The sequence below is a fragment of the Orbicella faveolata genome, unplaced genomic scaffold, assembly GCF_042242905.1.
Source record: "Orbicella faveolata isolate gen_17 unplaced genomic scaffold, um_ofav_v1 contig_27, whole genome shotgun sequence".
NCBI classification, from domain to species: Eukaryota; Metazoa; Cnidaria; class Anthozoa; order Scleractinia; family Merulinidae; genus Orbicella; species Orbicella faveolata.
Window position 1 is genome coordinate 7,251,208 of NW_028301555.1, and position 18,962 is coordinate 7,270,169.

At 39.7% G+C, this 18,962-nt stretch overlaps 1 protein-coding gene across 1 annotated transcript; it reads left to right on the forward strand.

Moving 5' to 3' along the window:
- The first annotated feature begins 280 nt into the window (after window positions 1-280).
- LOC110049532 (galactosylceramide sulfotransferase-like) lies at window positions 281-12,417 on the forward strand. Its single transcript, XM_020755333.2, has 3 exons — window positions 281-610; window positions 3,686-4,073; window positions 9,507-12,417. Exons 2-3 carry the CDS (start codon window positions 3,847-3,849, stop codon window positions 10,699-10,701), a joined length of 1,422 nt encoding a protein of 473 aa, XP_020610992.2. The 5' UTR covers window positions 281-610; window positions 3,686-3,846; the 3' UTR covers window positions 10,702-12,417.
- Window positions 12,418-18,962: the final 6,545 nt, after the last annotated feature.

Consider the following 18,962-nt stretch of genomic DNA (forward strand, 5'->3'; position numbering starts at 1 on the left):
TATAATGAAGTAAGCACGGAATATAATGAAGTAAGCACGGAATATAATGAAGTAAGCACCGAATATAATGAAGTAAGCACCGAATATAATGAAGTAAGCACCGAATATAATGAAGTAAGCACCGAACAAGGAAGTACCGAATATAATGGCCTTTGCACCGAATATAAGGAAGAGAGCACCGAATATAGTAGTGTTAGTACCCGTAATAATGAAGAAAACACCAAACAAAGTTAGAACCGAATATAACGAAGAAAGCACCGAATATAATAAAGACAGCACAGAATATAATGAAAAAAGCACCGAATATAACGAAGAAAGCACCGAATATAACGAGGGAAGCACCGAATATAATGAAGACAGCACCGCATATAAAGACATAAGCACCGAGTGTATATAATCGTGAGTTTGAGACGCAAGTTAGCGAAACAAGTTTCCCCGACGTCACCCCCCGGGCAAGCTGGGCATATTTAAATTGTTTACCCATGACGCACAACATTTTTCCAGAACTATTTGCGTTGAATCGAGTGTGCTGTGGATTTCAGAGGAAATCTTGAGGAAAAAGCTTGCTTGCAACTGCTTAAAAGCGGTAAATGGTATTGACGAGGATTTTGTAAGTATTCGTGTTTGATTTAGTTCTTGTAGTAGTTCTACATATTGGATTACATATTATGATAGTGACACTCCGGCTGGTGACTGGCCTGGTACGATTTTATGGCGACCTTTACAACAACCAACTTGCTTTTTGTAAGGGATCACAGCTCATTGGTTATTTTAAATAGTCAGGTGCAAAAAAACTGTTGCTGTTTCAGCATGACCCTGGATCGATAAAGATATGTATGCCTAAAGTAGTTCATTTAAGGTTCGATGTTCGATAATGCTAGTGGTAAGCTTATTGCTCGTGTTCAATAGCGAATAGCCATTGCGTTGCTGTGTATTGCTTTAGATGTTAAAATATCCCGGCGAAATATACCTTTATTTTGGGTATGTTCGATTGGAGCAAGTGATTGCTTTCCCAAACAAGCACCGTGACACTGACGTATGAAAGGACGAAAATTATACATGCGTATGCAGATTTCCTTGGCTGCCGATGGAAAAATTTGAGAATTTGAGAATTTTTTTCGGATTCAAATCTCGTTCGAACTCGCAAATATTTTATTGCAGAGTTTGGCGAATTAAACCGAATTTTGCTCAGAAATGTAGATTACTTCTGTGCACAATAGTGAAATACAATTAATATTTTATCGGTCGCCACTGAAAGTTAAGGTAATTAATGCTTCACTCAAACTTGATTGAATCTCGCTGATTGCTTGGCTTTCATTGTTAAAGCAATTGTGTACACAATAGGCCCACACGTCGTATACAGCTTATTTCTATAGAGCAGAACATTTAACTTTCATGTCTCCATGGTAATGTAGTAATTTCTATTAATATGCCTTCACGGCCGGCTTAAATGTCAAACTTTACTTGTTGAAAATACATGTGTAGGCTGATGAATCACACATTTGTAAATATAAATTATGCACCTTTCTCCGGAAGTGTTCCTGTGGCCTTCTTTGTCACAAGACTTGCTAGGGAGTTCTAAGTCTTGTTTCACTGGTTGGTGGAATGGCTGCATTGACAACCACTTTAGTGAGGCGCCAAAACTGTGAATTTCTTTGGAGGCCGAAAATTTTGAGGTTTATTTTCGTGTGAATTACCTCTATTCAAATGAATTAATCGGGTATGTAGATTAATCAGATTTTAACAAAATTGGGCCAAAATTTTCTTCAGATGTTAGTGCACCAACGTGTGTGAGGCAAAAAGTTTTTCTTGTGATGTCCCAGCTAGTAACAGCAATCAGAAAATTTGCTATTGTCCAACTTCAAAAGGGATTTTCTAAGTAACCAATAGAAATATTGAAAAAGCCTTACATGCTTAGCCCTTCATCACCTGAGTGATATGGTCCAGTCAGTTTGGATGTTCGTGGTAACACAAAGGCTGGTATTTCAGTTGTGCAAGTAAGGTCGTTTGTGCATTTCAAGGCTTGTATGTGCCTAACAAAACAAAAATGGCAGTTAAAATATATTGTTATTTTTGTATTCTGCAGTTTATTAGCTTTACAATAATATTAGTTTACCATCTGATGGGTTTCTTTAAAGCAGTGCGCACAGAAAGATTTTTCTGGAAGGCACCCCTGAAGGTCAACAGCTGGTTGCCAGTTGATTCAGACGTCAAACTTAATGGTGTGGAACTTAATTGCTAATTTGAGACAAAATCTTTGATTACAATGATTACACAATTATTGTATCAAATTAGTAATTAAGTTCACGGTTGGGTTGACACCTCAATCAACCAGCCAACTTAATTATTTCATTCAACTCAATTGAGCATAAGGCTAGGTTCAGCAGTTGGAAGTTGGAACCAGACCTCAAAGAAGTATGAATGTGAATTATCAAATGGGTGATATGAACTCATGTTCAGTTTCATTTACCAGCCTTGGAAATAATGAAAATATCCCTGTGCTTTTCTAGGAAGTTTCTTTTATTGTCGCTATATAGTTATATAATAATTATTATATTATTAGCTTTGCAATCAAATGTGATGTACCCGTGGGGTCTGTACTGGGACCCCTTCTTTTTCTTAATTAATAATATATATGAATGACATTTCAAGCTGCCTAGAAATTTTATCAATTATTCTATTTGCTGATGAAACAAATCTGTTTTTTAGTCATAATAATATAGATACTCTAAACAAGACCATGAATCATGAGCTTAAAAACATTGCATCTTGGTTTTCTCTAAATAAGCTCTCTTTGAATATTAGAAAACACAGTTCATAGTTTTAAGTCTCGAGGGAAAACATCAAATCAAAAACAAATCAGAAGGTTTCAATAAAAATAAATGAACAGAAATTGCACAAGTTAAGTGTACAAAATTCCTAGGCTTATACATTGATGATGAACTTACATGGAAATACCACATTGACAAAGTACATGTAGTATGGTGACTGTAAACGCCACCAGATAAGCTGCACTCGCAGCTAAGTCACCCCCCGAGTTTGGCAACTCAAATTTCAGAAAGGCTTTGGAAAGGAATCAAACTAATTCACAAGTCTTGAGAAAGATTCTTTACATGTACATTTCTTGACCAGTGCAAACTCACTAACATAAAAAACAGAGAATACCTCAAACTGAAACCCTTATCTATAATTTTTATTAGTTCTGGAATAGTATGGACATGATGTCTACTAACTTTGACACGTGTTTGATCTTTCTCTGGTATTTTTCAACTGGTAGTGTCAGTTTTTCAATTGAATTTTACATGCAACAGCAAGGGCGCTTTCATTCATGCTACTCTTTGTTACAAACACACAACGCAGCCATTTTGTGGTAAAAAAAATTGTTAAGATGATTCATATTTGCAAGATATGTTAACATTACTCCTATTACCCGTAAACCAGCTACTCTTCATTACAAGTACACAATATACAGGGAGGGCTCTCATTAAGAGTGGGGCACCAGGTAAATTAACTGGTTGTGAGGTTAATTTGGTCCACCTGGTTAGAGCATCAAGGGGAAAGTTTTACTTAAAAAGAATTTCAGTTCAAAAAATTTTACCCGCCTGTGAAAACTGGTTACCCTCCTGCTGAAAATGTTAATGAAACACCTGAACGTATAATGTTTTAAATTCTTGATTTTACACAGATTTTTCGGCTCCTCGAAAGGGATAAATTAATTGCTGTGGAACAAGATGACTACAGCAGAGCTGTTATTCTAAAAGCCAGAGAAATTGTTACAATAGGTCTTGTTCTTCTACACACAAGTTCGTTGTCATCTCTTGTGGACTGTACTGGTGATGTTCAGTTATGGCAGGGACATCTACTTCACTGCGGTGCACACTGCTCATTTGTCTTCTGGTTATGTGTGCCATCACTATTACTTTTCTGGTTGCCTTTGATAATGGCGATGTTGCTAACTCTTTTAGGAGAATACCTCAAACTCTTCGTGAAACACTGAGTCAAACACTGGGTCAAACACTGGGTCAAATGCCATGTCAAACTATGCAAATCAACAATACAAATGTCACTGGAGGGTGAGTTACTTGACTTTTTATTAAACTATAGCTGACTTTTCTCAGTGTTAGTTGAGGGCACAAAAATTCCCAGGGGGACCCCCACATAAAAAGGACATGGTTGCTTGTCATACCTTTTAGGGGTTAAAAACACAGTTTTGGTACCTCATACGGTGTCCAGCCTTAAAAGGTTCACACCAGGAGCTTTTTTTGGCACCTTTTAGAGCATTGAGCCAACAAAGATATGACAGGAGATAATGTGTTGTTTTAGAATTGGGTCCTCTAAGGGGTGAAAAAATTTCAAGCCTCGCCCACAAAATAGGATCTTGGTGCCTCTTAGGGATTATTTTCAAAACTTACGACAAGCATCCCTGTCCTTTATGTATATGGGAGTGACCCCCAGGCAAAAATCACCTCACAAGAGAAGATTCGACCCGCGAGGATACGCGCGAGTATTTTCACGCATGCCTGTGTGCTAGCTCATTCAACCAACCCTGAGAAAGCTGAGCCTTTTTTCTTGCACATGCTTTATTATCCGACAATGGCCGTTTTCCTGCAGGAAACAAAAAATTACATCTTAGCCTCAGGACGCATAAATTTTCTACATGGCTGGCATGTAAAATAGTCAAGACAGTATCGTTTTATTTCTTTGATGGCCGCAAGGCCTCCAGTTAGCACACGATAGCAAATACTGTTTCATGTTACCTGTTGTTGTCTCACACAGGTTAGGTGGTGTTAGGGAATTTAGACGAGAGCTGTTTATTTCTTTGCTGGCCTTATGCTGCCACCTTGATTTAAAGGATAGTGACAAAGCTAGGCTGGGAAAAATAATAATTATGATATTACTTTCTGTTTTTGTGCAATCCTTACGGGTTTCCTTTATTCAGATGCGTCTGTATGTACTTTGAAGAAAACTATATACAAGATTTAATACCATGCTGTAGAAAATACAGCCAATCAAAATACAGGGAAGCCGCTGTATATAAGCGAATCTTTGCTGACGTCATTGTTTACATTTTTCCTCATTAACATACGACTTTGTGCATACAAGGCATCATGCTAGATACGATTTTACCAGAAAAACTTAAAGAGCTTGTGAAACTTAGTAAGTGGCGAAATTTTTGTTTCTTTGGGTGTAATATTCGAGGAGAAATTGGCTTTCAAAAACATCAAAATTTCTGTGTGGCAAAAGCGCTAATGAGCTCATACATTCTTTGTAAAATTTTGAGCTTTTAAACCCTCGTCGCACAAAAAGTATTCAATACATCGCGCTCAAATTCCTTGGGACAGTTAATGGTGCTGTGCCCTTTCAATATTCAATATTAATCTCTTTGTAGCTCCATCAGAAACTGTATCGCTTATGGTAATGAGGCAAATATTATAAACAAAGATTCTCCGGTATCAAGTCCAGCCTTCCCATCATATGTCGTGCGTACGTCGCATTGATTGTACTGCCCACTGTATTTTCTATGGCATGGTATAAAATAGTTATGCAACACTTTCCCGTGGTTTACCACGGAACATCCCACTTGTCACTTGTATTTTCTTGGTTCATGAGTATACCGAGAAAATGCAATTGACTCGTGGGATAATCCATGGTTTAACACTCGAAAACGATTTTCACAATAACTGTCTAATTTCTCGCGCGCTGATTGGCTCATTTTTATCATCAATAAGAAATCAGACGGATAAAATTTGAATTTATGCAAGTTTTCAAGTTCATCTATCAGCCGTCAAACTGTCAACTTTTTAACCAATGAGATTCTATGGACTTTTTTAATAGCCAATCAAAAAGCGAGAAAAGCTATTGACAATGTTCGCGTCATTTTCAATAAATTTCACTCATCCTTGTTTACGGCAAGTTTACGGCGTCTTTTCCCCTCATTTATTCCCGGCATTTGACCATTTTGGGGTCTTGTTATTGTAAAAAACAAATTGACGTCAGTTTTTTATGTGTCTGTCCTCTTGTTGACGATAAATTTCGTCATAACATTGTCAAAGTTTACTGCGGAACTACTAACCTGCGGCTCGTGGTTCCACAGCCACTTTGACAATGTTATGACGCAATTTATCATCAATAAGAGGACAGACGCATAAAAGACTGACGTCAATTTGTAATTTGCATAACTAGTATATGTTACCTTCCATGAGAAAACAGGGAAAAAGGTGAACGCACGGGCACGCTAAAATGACACGCTAAACAATAGGCAGTGTGTCAAATGACACGCCGTCTTCCGAGCAGTGTGTCAGAAGGCACGCCTTATTAAGATGTTTTCCTTTGTTGCTATCGCACGATAAAAACAAAAGTCGCGTGTCTCATCGAATAATGAGGTGTGGCAAGCTCCGCACGCATTTCAACTGTGCAAAATGACACGCTAGCCGCGTCAAAGAGGTAACATTCAACTCACTGTTCTTTCGTGTCAACAATCAGTAACAATAGTTCGTGTAGAGTGATCGTCCGGGTGAGTGTAGTTCTGAAAAGAACTGTTGTTGGTGACTGACGTTTCGACAACCTGAGCGGAAGTCATCTTCAGAGTCAAGTGAAAAGTGTTTTTCAGTCGATGATGTTATAAGTCTGGTCCGTTGAACGTGATTGGTCAGTATGGCCATGATGGTATTGGCTGAAAGACTCGTGTAAAGTTTGTCATCAGTCATTGGTGGGTTTCGATCCGTCTATTGTTAGTCAAATAGGTCGGGTTTTGGTCCGTGTATTGTTAAGTCGGTCTGTTAGAAGTCCGTTTGTCGGTTTCGTTTCCGTCATGGATAAGTCGTTTGTAAGGCGCCGGTAGTTGTTGACATCTGTTAAGAGGCGTTTGTTCTAGGTTAGTGTACCAGCTTTCCAGAGTCAGTCGTTGAAAATAGTTTGTACTGTAAGTTAAGCACTGAGCAGAGTCCCAGTCAATGTTGTGGTTTGTCAGTTGATGATGTACAGCAATGTGATTGTTGGCATCACCATTTCTCGTGGCTCGTTTATGTTCAGTCAGTGTCGTGTTAAGGTTTCTGCTAGTCTCACCAATGTAGGAAGCCTGGTAGTCGGAGCATTTGATCTTGTAAACTGCTCCCTGTTTGTTGTTAGGTTCGTCCCCGTCTTTCACGTTGGTCAGTAAGTGTCGTGACGTAGTTGTAGGTTTGTGGGCTACACGAATGTTGTAGGGCTGTAGGATCCGTGAGATGGTCTCAGAAGTGCCCTTAATGTAAGGTATAGTCACTGTAGTAACAGGTGTGGGGTTCCTGTTCGTAGCGTCAGCTTCGGTAGGTCGGTAAATGTTTCGTCTAATAAAGTCAGCGTTGTAGTTGTTTTTGTGAAAAACACGTTCAAGGTATCTGTTTTCGTCACGTAAGCTGTCCGGTGTGTCACAAACTAGTTGTGCTCGTCTCGTCAAAGTCTTTATAGTCGTGGCTTTGTGTGAAGTCGGGTTATAGGATGATTCGTCAAGTAATCTGTCGGTATGCGTCGGTTTTCTGTATACTGTCGTTCGTAGTTCGTTGTTGTCGCGGCTTACTAAACAGTCTAGAAAAGGAAGTTTTCCATTTTCTTCGATCTCTTTAGTAAACTGGATGTCGGCGTTCTATTCGTTTAGGTGGTCGTGAAAATCGTCAATTTCGTCTTTGTGAACGGCGGTAAAGGTGTCGTCAACGTAGCGTAACCAAAGCAGTATCGTTTGTCGGCAAGTTGCAAGGGCGCGTTCCTCCACGTGTTGCATCACAATTTCTGCGACAACAACAGAAACATGCGACCCTATGGCTGTTCCATGCAACTGTTTGTAGTGTTTACCGTTGTACTGAAAGTAGGTCGATGTAAGGCAAAGGTTCAGTAAGTCCATGATGTCCTCTTTTGGTAACGGTAGTTTAACAGTAGATTGTTGTATAGCGGTCTCGGAATACTGGTGAGCAGTGATTTCAAAAGACACAAGTTTGTAGTCGTCAGGTATCTTTACTGTCTTAATAGCGTCAATAAAGTTCTCCGTAGATTGTAGTTTGCGTATTGATTTGTCAATAAGGGGTTGCAGTATGGTCGTCAAGCACTTAGACAGTTGATACGTAGAGGACCCACAGAATGACACTATAGGTCGCATCGGTATACCAGGTTTGTGCAGTTTCGGTAGTCCGTAGAGTTTCGGTGGTTGAGGTACTGAGCACCTCAGTCGATAGTAGTGTCAATAGCGTCAGTCTTTTTAAGCGTAAGTATTTTGCTGTTAAGTTTACGTTGAAGTGCTGGCGTCGGGTCGCGTTTAAGTTCTTCGTAAGTTTGTTTGTCGTTAACCAGTGCGTCCATTTTGTCAAAGTAGTCAGTCTTGTCCATAACAACAGTGGCACGTCCTTTGTCGGCTGGTAGTATGACAATGTTGTTGTCGTTTTTCAGTCGTTTCAGTGCTTGTTGTTCGTCTTTTGTCAAGTTATTGTCAAGTTATTCATATCTTCCCTTGATATCTTCCCTTTCATATCTTCATATCTTGATGATCATTCTCTCATCTACAACCGCAGTTCGTATATGAATTATTTCATATAAACTTCACATCATTTCACTCCTCACGGGAAGATATGAAGGCAATTAATTGACCTCGCTCCCAATGTGTGGCTTCATAGCTCAGTTGGTAGAGCATCGCACCGGTATCGCGGAGGTCACGGGTTCGAATCCCGTTAAAGCCTTGATTTTTTCAGGCTTCTTTTTTCCAATTGTTTAAATTGGAAAATTAACCGCGATGATCATTCTTCACTCTCATCTACAACCGCAGTTCGTATATGAATTATTTCATATAAACTTCACATCATTTCACTCCTCACGGGAAGATATGAACGCAATTAATTGACCTCGCTCCCATTGTGGCTTCATAGCTCAGTTGGTAGAGCATCGCTCCGGTATCGCGGAGGTCACGGGTTCGAATCCCGTTGAAGCCTTGATTTTTTCAGGCTTCTTCTTTCCAATTGCTTAAATTGGAAAATTAACTGCGATGATCATTCTTCACTCTCATCTACAACCGCAGTTCGTATATGAATTATTTCATATAGACTTCACATCATTTCACTCCTCACGGGAAGATATGAACGCAATTAATTGACCTCGCTCCCAATGTGTGGCTTCATAGCTCAGTTGGTAGAGCATCGCACCGGTATCGCGGAGGTCACGGGTTCGAATCCCGTTGAAGCCCTGATTTTTTCAGGCTTCTTCTTTCCAATTGCTTAAATTGGAAAATTAACTGAGATGATCATTCTTCACTCTCAGTGTCAAGTAAGTTAGTCGGTAACAGTTGCTTAAGTTTGTCAAGTTGTTGTTGTAGTTGTTGTTGAACTACACTCACCCGGACGATAACTCTATACGAACCACTGATACTCCTGGGTTCAAACCATTTACTAAATCAGTAACAAGTTTAGCTTGGCTGGCACCCGAGTTAAGCATAGGCCATCGACGTGACCGTTTTCTTTGATTAATTTTTATTTATTCTCCTTTAATAGGGCAGAAACAGATGTCGGTACGACCACACGTGCACTGAGTGCCGCGGAAAACCAAGAAGCAGCGAGTCAAACTCCAGTCACACATGCGTCGAGTGAAAATCAAAACACAGCTCTAAAGTGTTCTCCAGTTGAACATGTCCTCTTCCTCAAGACACACAAAGCTGGATCCAGCACTGTCACCAATATTCTCTTCCGCTATGGCGACGCTCGAGGGCTCACGTTTGTTCTTGGCGGCGACACGTTGATCGGTTGGCCTACGCGCTTTCGCCTCGGACAGGCCTTGCCTTTCGACGGAAGTCGACCGAATTTCCTGGCCAGTCACACAAGATTCAATAAGAAAACGATGAATTTTCTCTTCCCGCATGATGCCAGCAAGTACATTACGATAATTAGAAACCCGGTGGAACAGTATGAATCTGTTTTCAACTACATGGGCGTTGGCAAAATTTTCGGTTTTGGTGGGGACCCAACGGAATCGTTGAAGGCATTTCTAAAGAAAGGAATTCAGTTTAAAGATATCACAAAAACAGGATCTTCACGCTTAGCCAGAAATCCCCAGTCGTTTGACCTGGGTTTGGATTTCAAATTTTACCAAGACGCAAAAGCCATCGAAGATTACGTTGCGTTTCTGGACAAGGAATTCGATTTGGTCATGATCTCTGATTACTTTGATGAGTCCGCGGTACTTCTAAAACGCGTTCTTTGCTGGGAATTGGAAGATGTTCTCTTTATGAAAACCAATGAAAGACTCGACAAAGAGAGAGCCTCGAGTATAAGCGACGATATTATAGAAAACATCAAGAGGTGGAACAAGGCCGACGTGTTGCTCTTTGAACATTTTAATCAAACGCTTTGGAACAAAATCAAAATGGAAGGGGAGAGTTTTTATGAAGATCTTGCCACGTTTCGTCGGATGAAAGCTGACTTGAAGAGTCAATGTTTTACAGACCAAGTAAGCAATCAACTAGTTTACGGCAATAAGTATGTTAAGGGACTAACGCTTAAGTCGGATCTCCCGCCAGAGCTGAAACAAAAATGCGAGAGGGTGACAAGAACCGAAAATGATTATCTTGCATATTCCAGAAAGAAACGCTCCGAAAGATTAGCGGGGATTTTCAATGCGTTGCCGAATGAAGACGCTCAAGAGAGAGTTAGCTGGGACGTAGCTAGTGACTTTAAATATGATCCTGTTTAAGAAAAGAAAAAACGAAGTGTCTAAATGACCGGCAGCCGATCAAGGTTTTAAATAGACTAAATGACCTTTATTGTAGTTTAGGCTAAATAGCACTCCGCGGGTTAGCCTGAAAAGCACTCTGGTTGGCCTGAATAGCATTCCGGTTAGCCTGTTTACAGTTACCTTTCAACAATGGTAAGGGTGACACGATATATACAGTACTTAAAATATTCCCAAAGCTGCCAGCCGGTTTCGGTGGTTCAGTGGTAATAAGTATCGTTCGCCATGCAGGCGACCCTCTTGGTTTCGCCTGGCACAATGTTCTTTTTACGTTGTTTTACTTCACATAGTGCCAGTAATTTAGTCTATTTAAAACTTCGACCGGCTGCCGGTCATACAGCCCTCAAATTTCCTTCGACTTCACCACCAGGCTCTCTCGTCACGAGAAGAAAAGAGAGTCTGGCGCCGAGGTTAACAAATTTTGTTTACTAGATTTGAAGGTGAATATAGTGGAAGCTCCCGTAAGTGACCACTTAAAACGCCTAATTTATATGGTGGCTTTGAAGAGGCGGTTGCAAGACCAGCGTTATCACGAATATAGTCAGTCGCGAACATCGGAGAAATAACTCTTTTAGCCTGGGAGCAATATTTATTGTCAAATCAGGGTTAAAGCACGTCTGCCTCAACAATTGGCGTCTGTAGTGGGGTGTGATCGAGGGAAGATGAAATTGCTTACCATTAGCTCTAAAAGTGGTAGTGGTCGCATTCGCACATGAAGTTAAAAGGAGCTCAGTCACGGAATTTTGAGTTATTTTGGCCACATACAAAAATTACATTTCAATGGTAGGAAACCTGAAAATAGCAGTTTAATAAGATAGAAAAACACCAGAGATAATGATAAACCCACAAAGGAACAAGGATGGCTAAGGATGGAGAAGATTAACACGGATTACAAACGACGAATTTGAAAAATTGAGGCTAAACTTTTCAATGTGCGCAAACCGTGACTGAGCTCCATTAAAGTGATTTCACAAGCAAAATTTTGTTATTTCGAAATAATGGTCGCTTAGGAGAAGTGGTCCCACAGGTCCACACAGAGGCTGGACTCTAGCAGAGCTAAACGTCGGTTTCTTCGTAAAGATGGTGTTGATACCTGAATGCGATGCTTTTCTATGTCAAAGCACTCGCTAAATTTTTCAGGCTTCATGCGATTTAAAATGCCACCCTTTCTGTTTCGTGGCAAGTGCCATAAACTTACAAGAATTTTAAGATGATTTTTCAAACATGTGTGAATGAGCAAAATAGATAGTAACTTGATACATACTTTGATACATACATACATACATTACTTAATTTACCCTCGGATTTCAGAGTTGTGAGACGGGGCCTACGGTTTATCGTCCTTATCCTAGAAGACAAAAACGTCTAACCATTTGCAGATGTCATTACAAATTTGCATGACAGAGGGCGGGTAGAACTGGACTAAGGTACCTCAAGCTCGTTTTGTAGGCGTGTTTTGAATGAACTTTTTTCCTGACCATCTTCAGACGAGTTTTTTGAATTAGAATAAAGTGGAGGTGCAAAAACATGGTTTGACCCATGAGCAAGCATCTATGGCACTGCTGTATGGAGAGTAACCCCCATCCCACCCCCGGACATAGACGTTTTCATGGACAATTTTTGTTAAATATGAATTTTTGGTAGAATAGATGAGGAGAATAAAGAAGTTTTCACCAAGCCGTTGAGTTTAATTTCCCTGAAACCCCTGATACATTACCCTTGGACGAAGAGAAGCATATGAAATTACTGGCTCACTTCGTAAGTCAAGCTCAGTTGTCGCGCATTTGGTCTGCAAGTCGCGCATTTTGTCTGAAACATTACACCCAAGTGTAAGGCCCTCTCCGCCGGGAAAAATTCAAAACGCAGCTTTACTTCTAAGGTTAAGCCTATAATACAGACTATTAAATCCGTCACGAAAACGGTACTTTTCAGAACCGCTATTCAAACCGGAACAATTTGAAAACGACGGCTTTTCCTTTTCGTGTGGACGGCAAGCATTTTGAAAACGGAGCTTTTCAAACACGATGGCGTCACAATAATTATCTGATTTCCCTGACCGAGTTTTCCTCAAAAACAAATCCAAAATGACCGGTGATTGTTGCGTTTTTAAATTCTTTCGGCGTAGTGTGGACGGAAAGCATTTGATGCGTTTTCAGAGCTTATTGAAATCGTCCGACGTCGTATGGACGAGGCATAAGCCATGCTCAATTGTCGAGCATTTGGTCTAAACCAGTGCACATAGGCTAGACTACGAGTAGTCGGTTTTTGTTCCTGAAATCCTCCGCGCGCGGAACTCCGTTAATATTATTACGCCGCTTGCTGCTCGATCGCTCCGCTAGGAAACGCAAGGAAAACGTTAGGAAAAGAAGGAGACCGCTCGCTGTCTACACATAGGCGTAAAGCTTACCTACACTTTCTCATTCTGTTTACGTCGAGACAAGAATGTACCAGTAACAATCCAAGTTAAAATACTCCTGATTTTTCAGTAACAATTATTGAACCAGGTGCGTATTATTGTTACTATATGTAATCGTATGAATGCGAGTGCAATTAAATTTGCACTACGAGTGATATTTGAAAATTTTCTGAAAATTGCGCGAGCCTTGGGGCGAGTGCAATTTGAAAGAATTCTTAAATATCACGAGTAGTGTAAATCCTTAATTGCTTGAGCAGGAGCTTTCATACGACTGAAAATGGTAATAGGACTGAGTGGAGTACAATTCGATCTGTTCGGTCTGTAATCATACACAAAAAAATGAAGGGGGGTTAAAAATTTTCATTTCCAACTTTGCTTCACTTTCCTGGAGAATTGCTCTTAATTAACTTGTGGCGGCGTAATATCCGTCTTACTAAAATCTCAAGTTACGAGGTCTTAAATGTGGCTTTCAGTTTCGGTCGGTTTAGGACAAATATTTTCTGTAAACACAATGAAACAACTAATTAATGCAATGTTTATTTCAGTTTTACAGCTGCATTTATTCGTGTTAAACCCTAAAGACCCTAAACCTAACTGCTTCTGCTTTTGCGTGTTCACTAATTTCGGTTTCGCTGAGTCCTTTACGCTGAAAAATTCTCTCGGAAACGACAATGAAAAAGTCATTCAGGCTCGGTTCAAACGTCGAACTTTCCATGTGCCGAACCGAATAGCCCCAATTAAGTTCTTGACGAGATCGACGTTTGAATCAATTAGATTCGATAGATGTTATTTGGGTCGACCCGGGAATTGAGTTCGACATGGCCAGTCCGTCAGTTCGACTACGGAGCGACTCCGATTCAAACGTCGAACTTTTCATGTACCGAACCTAATGCATACATTTCAAATACATTAAATAAATTATTTTTTACCCAGAGTTCTGCACGTTTCCTATTTTTGTCATGCGTACACACCTTGTTTTGATCTTTTGAACAAAATAGCGGGAAGAGCGGGACGATATGTGTCCCTATTGCTTCGAGAGCACGAAATATACTTGCCTGATGTGCATAAACCACTTCTACATGCGGCGTTCCGTATTTGGAAACGATGAGACCGTAGCGGGTTGGAAAGCAGGCAGTTCGATGGCGTACTGCGAGTCATGTTTTTGAGAGAAAATGGGGTGTCTGGAAAACCCGATTAGCGAATAGCGAATAGTCGCGAGTATAGCGAACAGCGAATAGTCCCGAATAGCGAATAGTACGAATAGCCTCGAATAGTGCGAATAGTGGCGCACAGTCTCGAACAGTGGCGTATAGTGGCAAATAGTGGCAAATAGGCCCTTTGCAGCTAAGCCATCACGTGACCTATTTTTCATAAAATTATGGGCTATAACTTAACGAATGCCAGAAATGGAAAAAGCATGTCGGAAATATAAAAATGGCCAAGTTTGAGACCCCCATCATTAAAGAATGAGATTTTATGACGGTCTGAATTTTTAAAAGAATAAGAAGATTTGTATGGAAAAAGTTGTTGGAGAGAAAGGCCTTGCTCTCCAGCGACATTTTCCATACAAATCTTCTAAATTTTCCTAAAATTCAAACTGTCGTATAAACTTACTCTTTAATTCCAGGGGCCTCAAACTTGGCCATTTTAGTATTTTCGATGCGCTCTTTCCATTTCTGCCATTCTTTAAGTTATAGCCCATAATATAAAAATTTTCTAGGAAAAATTTGGTCACGTGACCCCGGCTGGAAAGGGCCTACTAGTGGCAAATCGTAGCAAATAGGGTACCCAGTATCTCGCAGTCAACCTCGCAGCAACGTAGGACGGGATTTTCCCGCTAAAAAGCACAGACGCTTATTAGGCAAATGTTAGGACAAAAGGTGTTTCTAAACGTAATTTCTTCTGTTTTAACCACTCCAAAAGCGTAAATACGTCTTTATTAGGTTAGCCTTGTGTTTTCTGTTTTCTTAATGTCGGCCATGGACAACCCGAGCCTGAGTCCGAAGAAGAAAAGGTAATGAATTCACTGAAATTCTGTTGCTTATTTGGATAATTAATTGACGTAAGGATATTAGACCTAAAGCGGTGACTATTGACGACTATTCGTCACTATTCGCCACTTTTCGCGACTGTTCGCCACTATTCGCACTATTCGAGACTATTCGCACCATTCGGGACTACTCGCTATTCGCTATTCGGGTTTTCCAGACACCCGAGAAAATGACAAAATAAATGAATCTTGAAGAAAACGACGACAGGAACGAACTGGACGAGGAAATGCGATGTTCTTTTGGGGATAAGCGATAACATCAGGCAAACCAAATTCAAGAATCGCCTTCGGTTGTTTAATGCTGATTGCATCTGGAGTCGCCTTCTTCGACTTGTTCTACCCTCCTTTATCGCACTTGCAAGAAAAGCAAGCTCTTCATTTCCACAGTTTGTCTTTCCCACATTTTCCCGCCATTTTGGTCAGCAATAACCGTCGTTTGCAATAGTGTCTCTTTTATTTTAGCGGTTAAGTCTGATTAAATTAGGTTCGACGTTTCAATCAACTGCCGAACTTAATTATTTTGGTGGACCCAAATTGGTATTAGGTTCGGTTCATGTAAAGTTCGACGTTTGAACCGGGCCTCAGTGTATCTAAGTGAAGTTCTCCAGGGTAAGTGGCGACCACTGAACAGAACGGTAAGAGAGCGAGTCTTAACTTTATTTTTTGTTATCTATATATTTATTTATTTCCATTTCGGTCAGTATATGTTACATTAATTTAAAACAAAAATGAATGAGTGGAGGAAGACTAATATAAAGAAACCTTTTAAAAGGTCGTCCCCCTATAAATGACCTTAATTGCAAAATATCGAATAAATTTGGTACACTCCTTTTTTTCACGAACCTGTAATTTGGAGCTGAGACTTCAGACTTTGTATCACCTGACGATTTTGATGGTGTGGAAGTTATTTTCAGTTTGGAACAGTTAAAAATAAGAACTGCTGATCATATACATGTATGTTATATGACTGAGACCGACTGAGAGAGTATTATTAAAAGTTTATATACTTGTCTGTTTGTTTAAAATGTATTTTTAGGGTCCTTTATTAGGCCAGGGATCAAAGGCTTTCCGCCCTCTTGTGTTGCCTCTTGTGTTGCCTCGTGTTCAGTATTGTTTACCCATGATCCTTTTCACCCGCCTGAAAAAATCCGTAGATATACATGTAAGGCGGCATATGGTTCAAATTCGGTCTCATTTCAGTATTTCGTCGTAATTGAAGATTGCTTTGCAACTGAACTGAGCCAGTAAATGCTGCGTCAAATGAGGAGTGTTTGGTAAGTGTTTAGATTCCTTTTCATGACACGGTGACCTGAATAACACACGCCTAACAACGCGGTATGGACTTGTGAAGTACTGAAAATTGCATGTCTATCGATATCACGACTTGTTTTAAGCTTAACTGTCGTTGTAACGAACTAAGGTTCAGTTTAGCCTTATGTAAGCTTAAACTTATGTAGTTTTATACTTTTGAAAAGGACGCTTGCATTGAATTTCCTTTTCGACTTCAAGCTAGATACACAGCGTCGCCTTTTGGCAACGCCGGAACGGTAATTCTAATATTTTTTCGGCCAGATCGTAAGCCGGGAGATCGTTCGACAGAAAAGTCAGAAAGTTCCATGATATTTTCATATCGTTTAAGTTATAAAAAGTCCGAAAAATATTCTTTATCGATGTAAAGATGTAAAGATGTAAAGAAAAACAACGTGCTCGATGTTTAGTCAACGGAAATGGACCGTCAATTGAAGGAGAATTTCAAGAGACATTCCGGCTTGGACGGCCAAGTAGAAAGCTTATGTCATTTTAAATGTGATTTGCTTCGGTTTATAGCCGTCATAAAATTACGTCTTACATTGAAAAAGCGCTTTTTAGGCTAGAGAACCGTATATAAAAATTGCACAACGCTGGTGTTTTAAAACGGACCCGTTAGGAAGGTAGACCAATTAGTGTTGTTGGTTATTCCCCTATTGTCTCCATGAATCGTTAGATTAATTTCCTTCACTCGTTGTATTGTTTTCATGGATGAGTTGCGCTATATAATTAGCTTTTGATATTATATTGTACCTAAGGTGGGTTAGATACAACTATAATATTATTAAGTTCTTATGATTATTACATCTTTAGCCTGCGAACAGGCTCCCGGCGAGGACGGAAAAAATTTCGGCGAGCGCGAAACAGAAGAATGCGGAGAGCAAAGCGATCGGGGCGGGGGCTCACCGGGAGCCTGTTCGCAGGCTATTACATCTTTCGCTTTGCATTTGAATGAGGCGCCGACACGTGGAAAATTTCCCCGTTTACTTAGCTACATGGACAAGCTTGATTAAAACAAACAGCACTTTATGGAGTGAGTGACTTTTTGGTGGTCACTTCGGTCGTTTTTGAGGAAAATTATGCGGAAAACGATGGTTTAAGGTTGATGGCTTAGCTGATGATTTGGTTGCCCAGCAATATACAACAATGTACAACGGTCTCCCAAGAGATTGTGTCTAGTTCAGTCTATGGACCGTAGTTTTGGCGTAAATTTAGACCTGTGAATTATCTCTTGGCTTGGCAGTAAGTGTAACGAGTAAGTGCAGTACATAACATTTGGTCAAAATAATTCAGGGAAATATTTCCATCCCAGGTATAGTGCCATATGTTAGGCAGTTTTATGCGTACAATTTCTATGAAGGTTCATTTGTGTATTGGCAATAAGCTGGGAAGCTTGAATACACCTGTTTGAAGTTCTGTTTCCTTCTATCAAGCTGAAACACCTTGAGCTTCAATACCACCACTATCCATTACCCATAGTACAAATCGGCATCATCGTGTACGTTTTTACACTTTTGTGGGACAACCTTTGTCAAAAGGAGACCCACATTTCGCTTAGCCCTGAAGCCAATTAGGCCCTAACCGTTTAGTCCCCAACCAAAAGTTGACAACTGTCTATTGTTCATGTTTTAAGTGTGAACATGGGGGCTAAACGGTTAGGGGCTAATCAACATGTGGGCTAAACCACTGGTAATCTTTCATTTAATGTTCGTGTTGGTGACTATTGCCGTTCCGAAAGCCTTGTCAACAATTTCTTAAAACTAGGGGAAAAAATATTCAGGGTGCAAAGAAAACAAATTGTCAAGGGCAAGATGTAACTATGATGTACTTGATTCTCTAGCCTTCTAAAAAAATCTGTCAGCATGGTTAATTAATGTGAAATTAGATTTAATGAACTGATTATCAAGATAATGTTTTTATTGATTGTTTTTTTTTATATCTAAATATATGAAGTTAGTTTTTATTAGATTTAATTGTACATACATGTAAATATTTGTACCATTTTAATGTAAATGATGTTTTTATTATATTACTATTATCATTATCATTATTATTATTATTATTATTATTATTATTGTGTCAGTAAAAAATGCTTGAATCTGATTGGTTCTTAAAAGTCCTTAATTTATGGCTTAATTTGGCTGCTGCAATATCAAAACTGTTCGGACAGGTTAAATTGGACTGTTCAAAAGCCAATAAAAGTTCATCAACTAATGTAACTAACCAATGAAATTTTATTACCCAGCTAATGCTAGCCAATCAAAACCAAGCAAAAAATTTGAGCAGGTTTCCCAGCTCCAGTTAGAGAACAAAGATGGACTACAATTAGCTGGTTCAATGATGTTTATTCAGATATGTTTCCTTTAGAATTTGTCAACCTGTTCAACACTATTCATTTTGAAAGCTTTGATAATAAAGAAGATGATTCAGTGACAGAAGTTAACAATA

Excerpts from the sequence above, each read along its gene's own strand:
- LOC110049532 (XM_020755333.2), top strand. The coding sequence starts at position 3,847 with ATGGCAGGGACATCTACTTCACTGCGGTGCACACTGCTCATTTGTCTT. Across the intron at positions 4,074-9,506 it reads AATACAAATGTCACTGGAGG|GGCAGAAACAGATGTCGGTA; the intron begins GTGAGTTACTTG and ends CTCCTTTAATAG.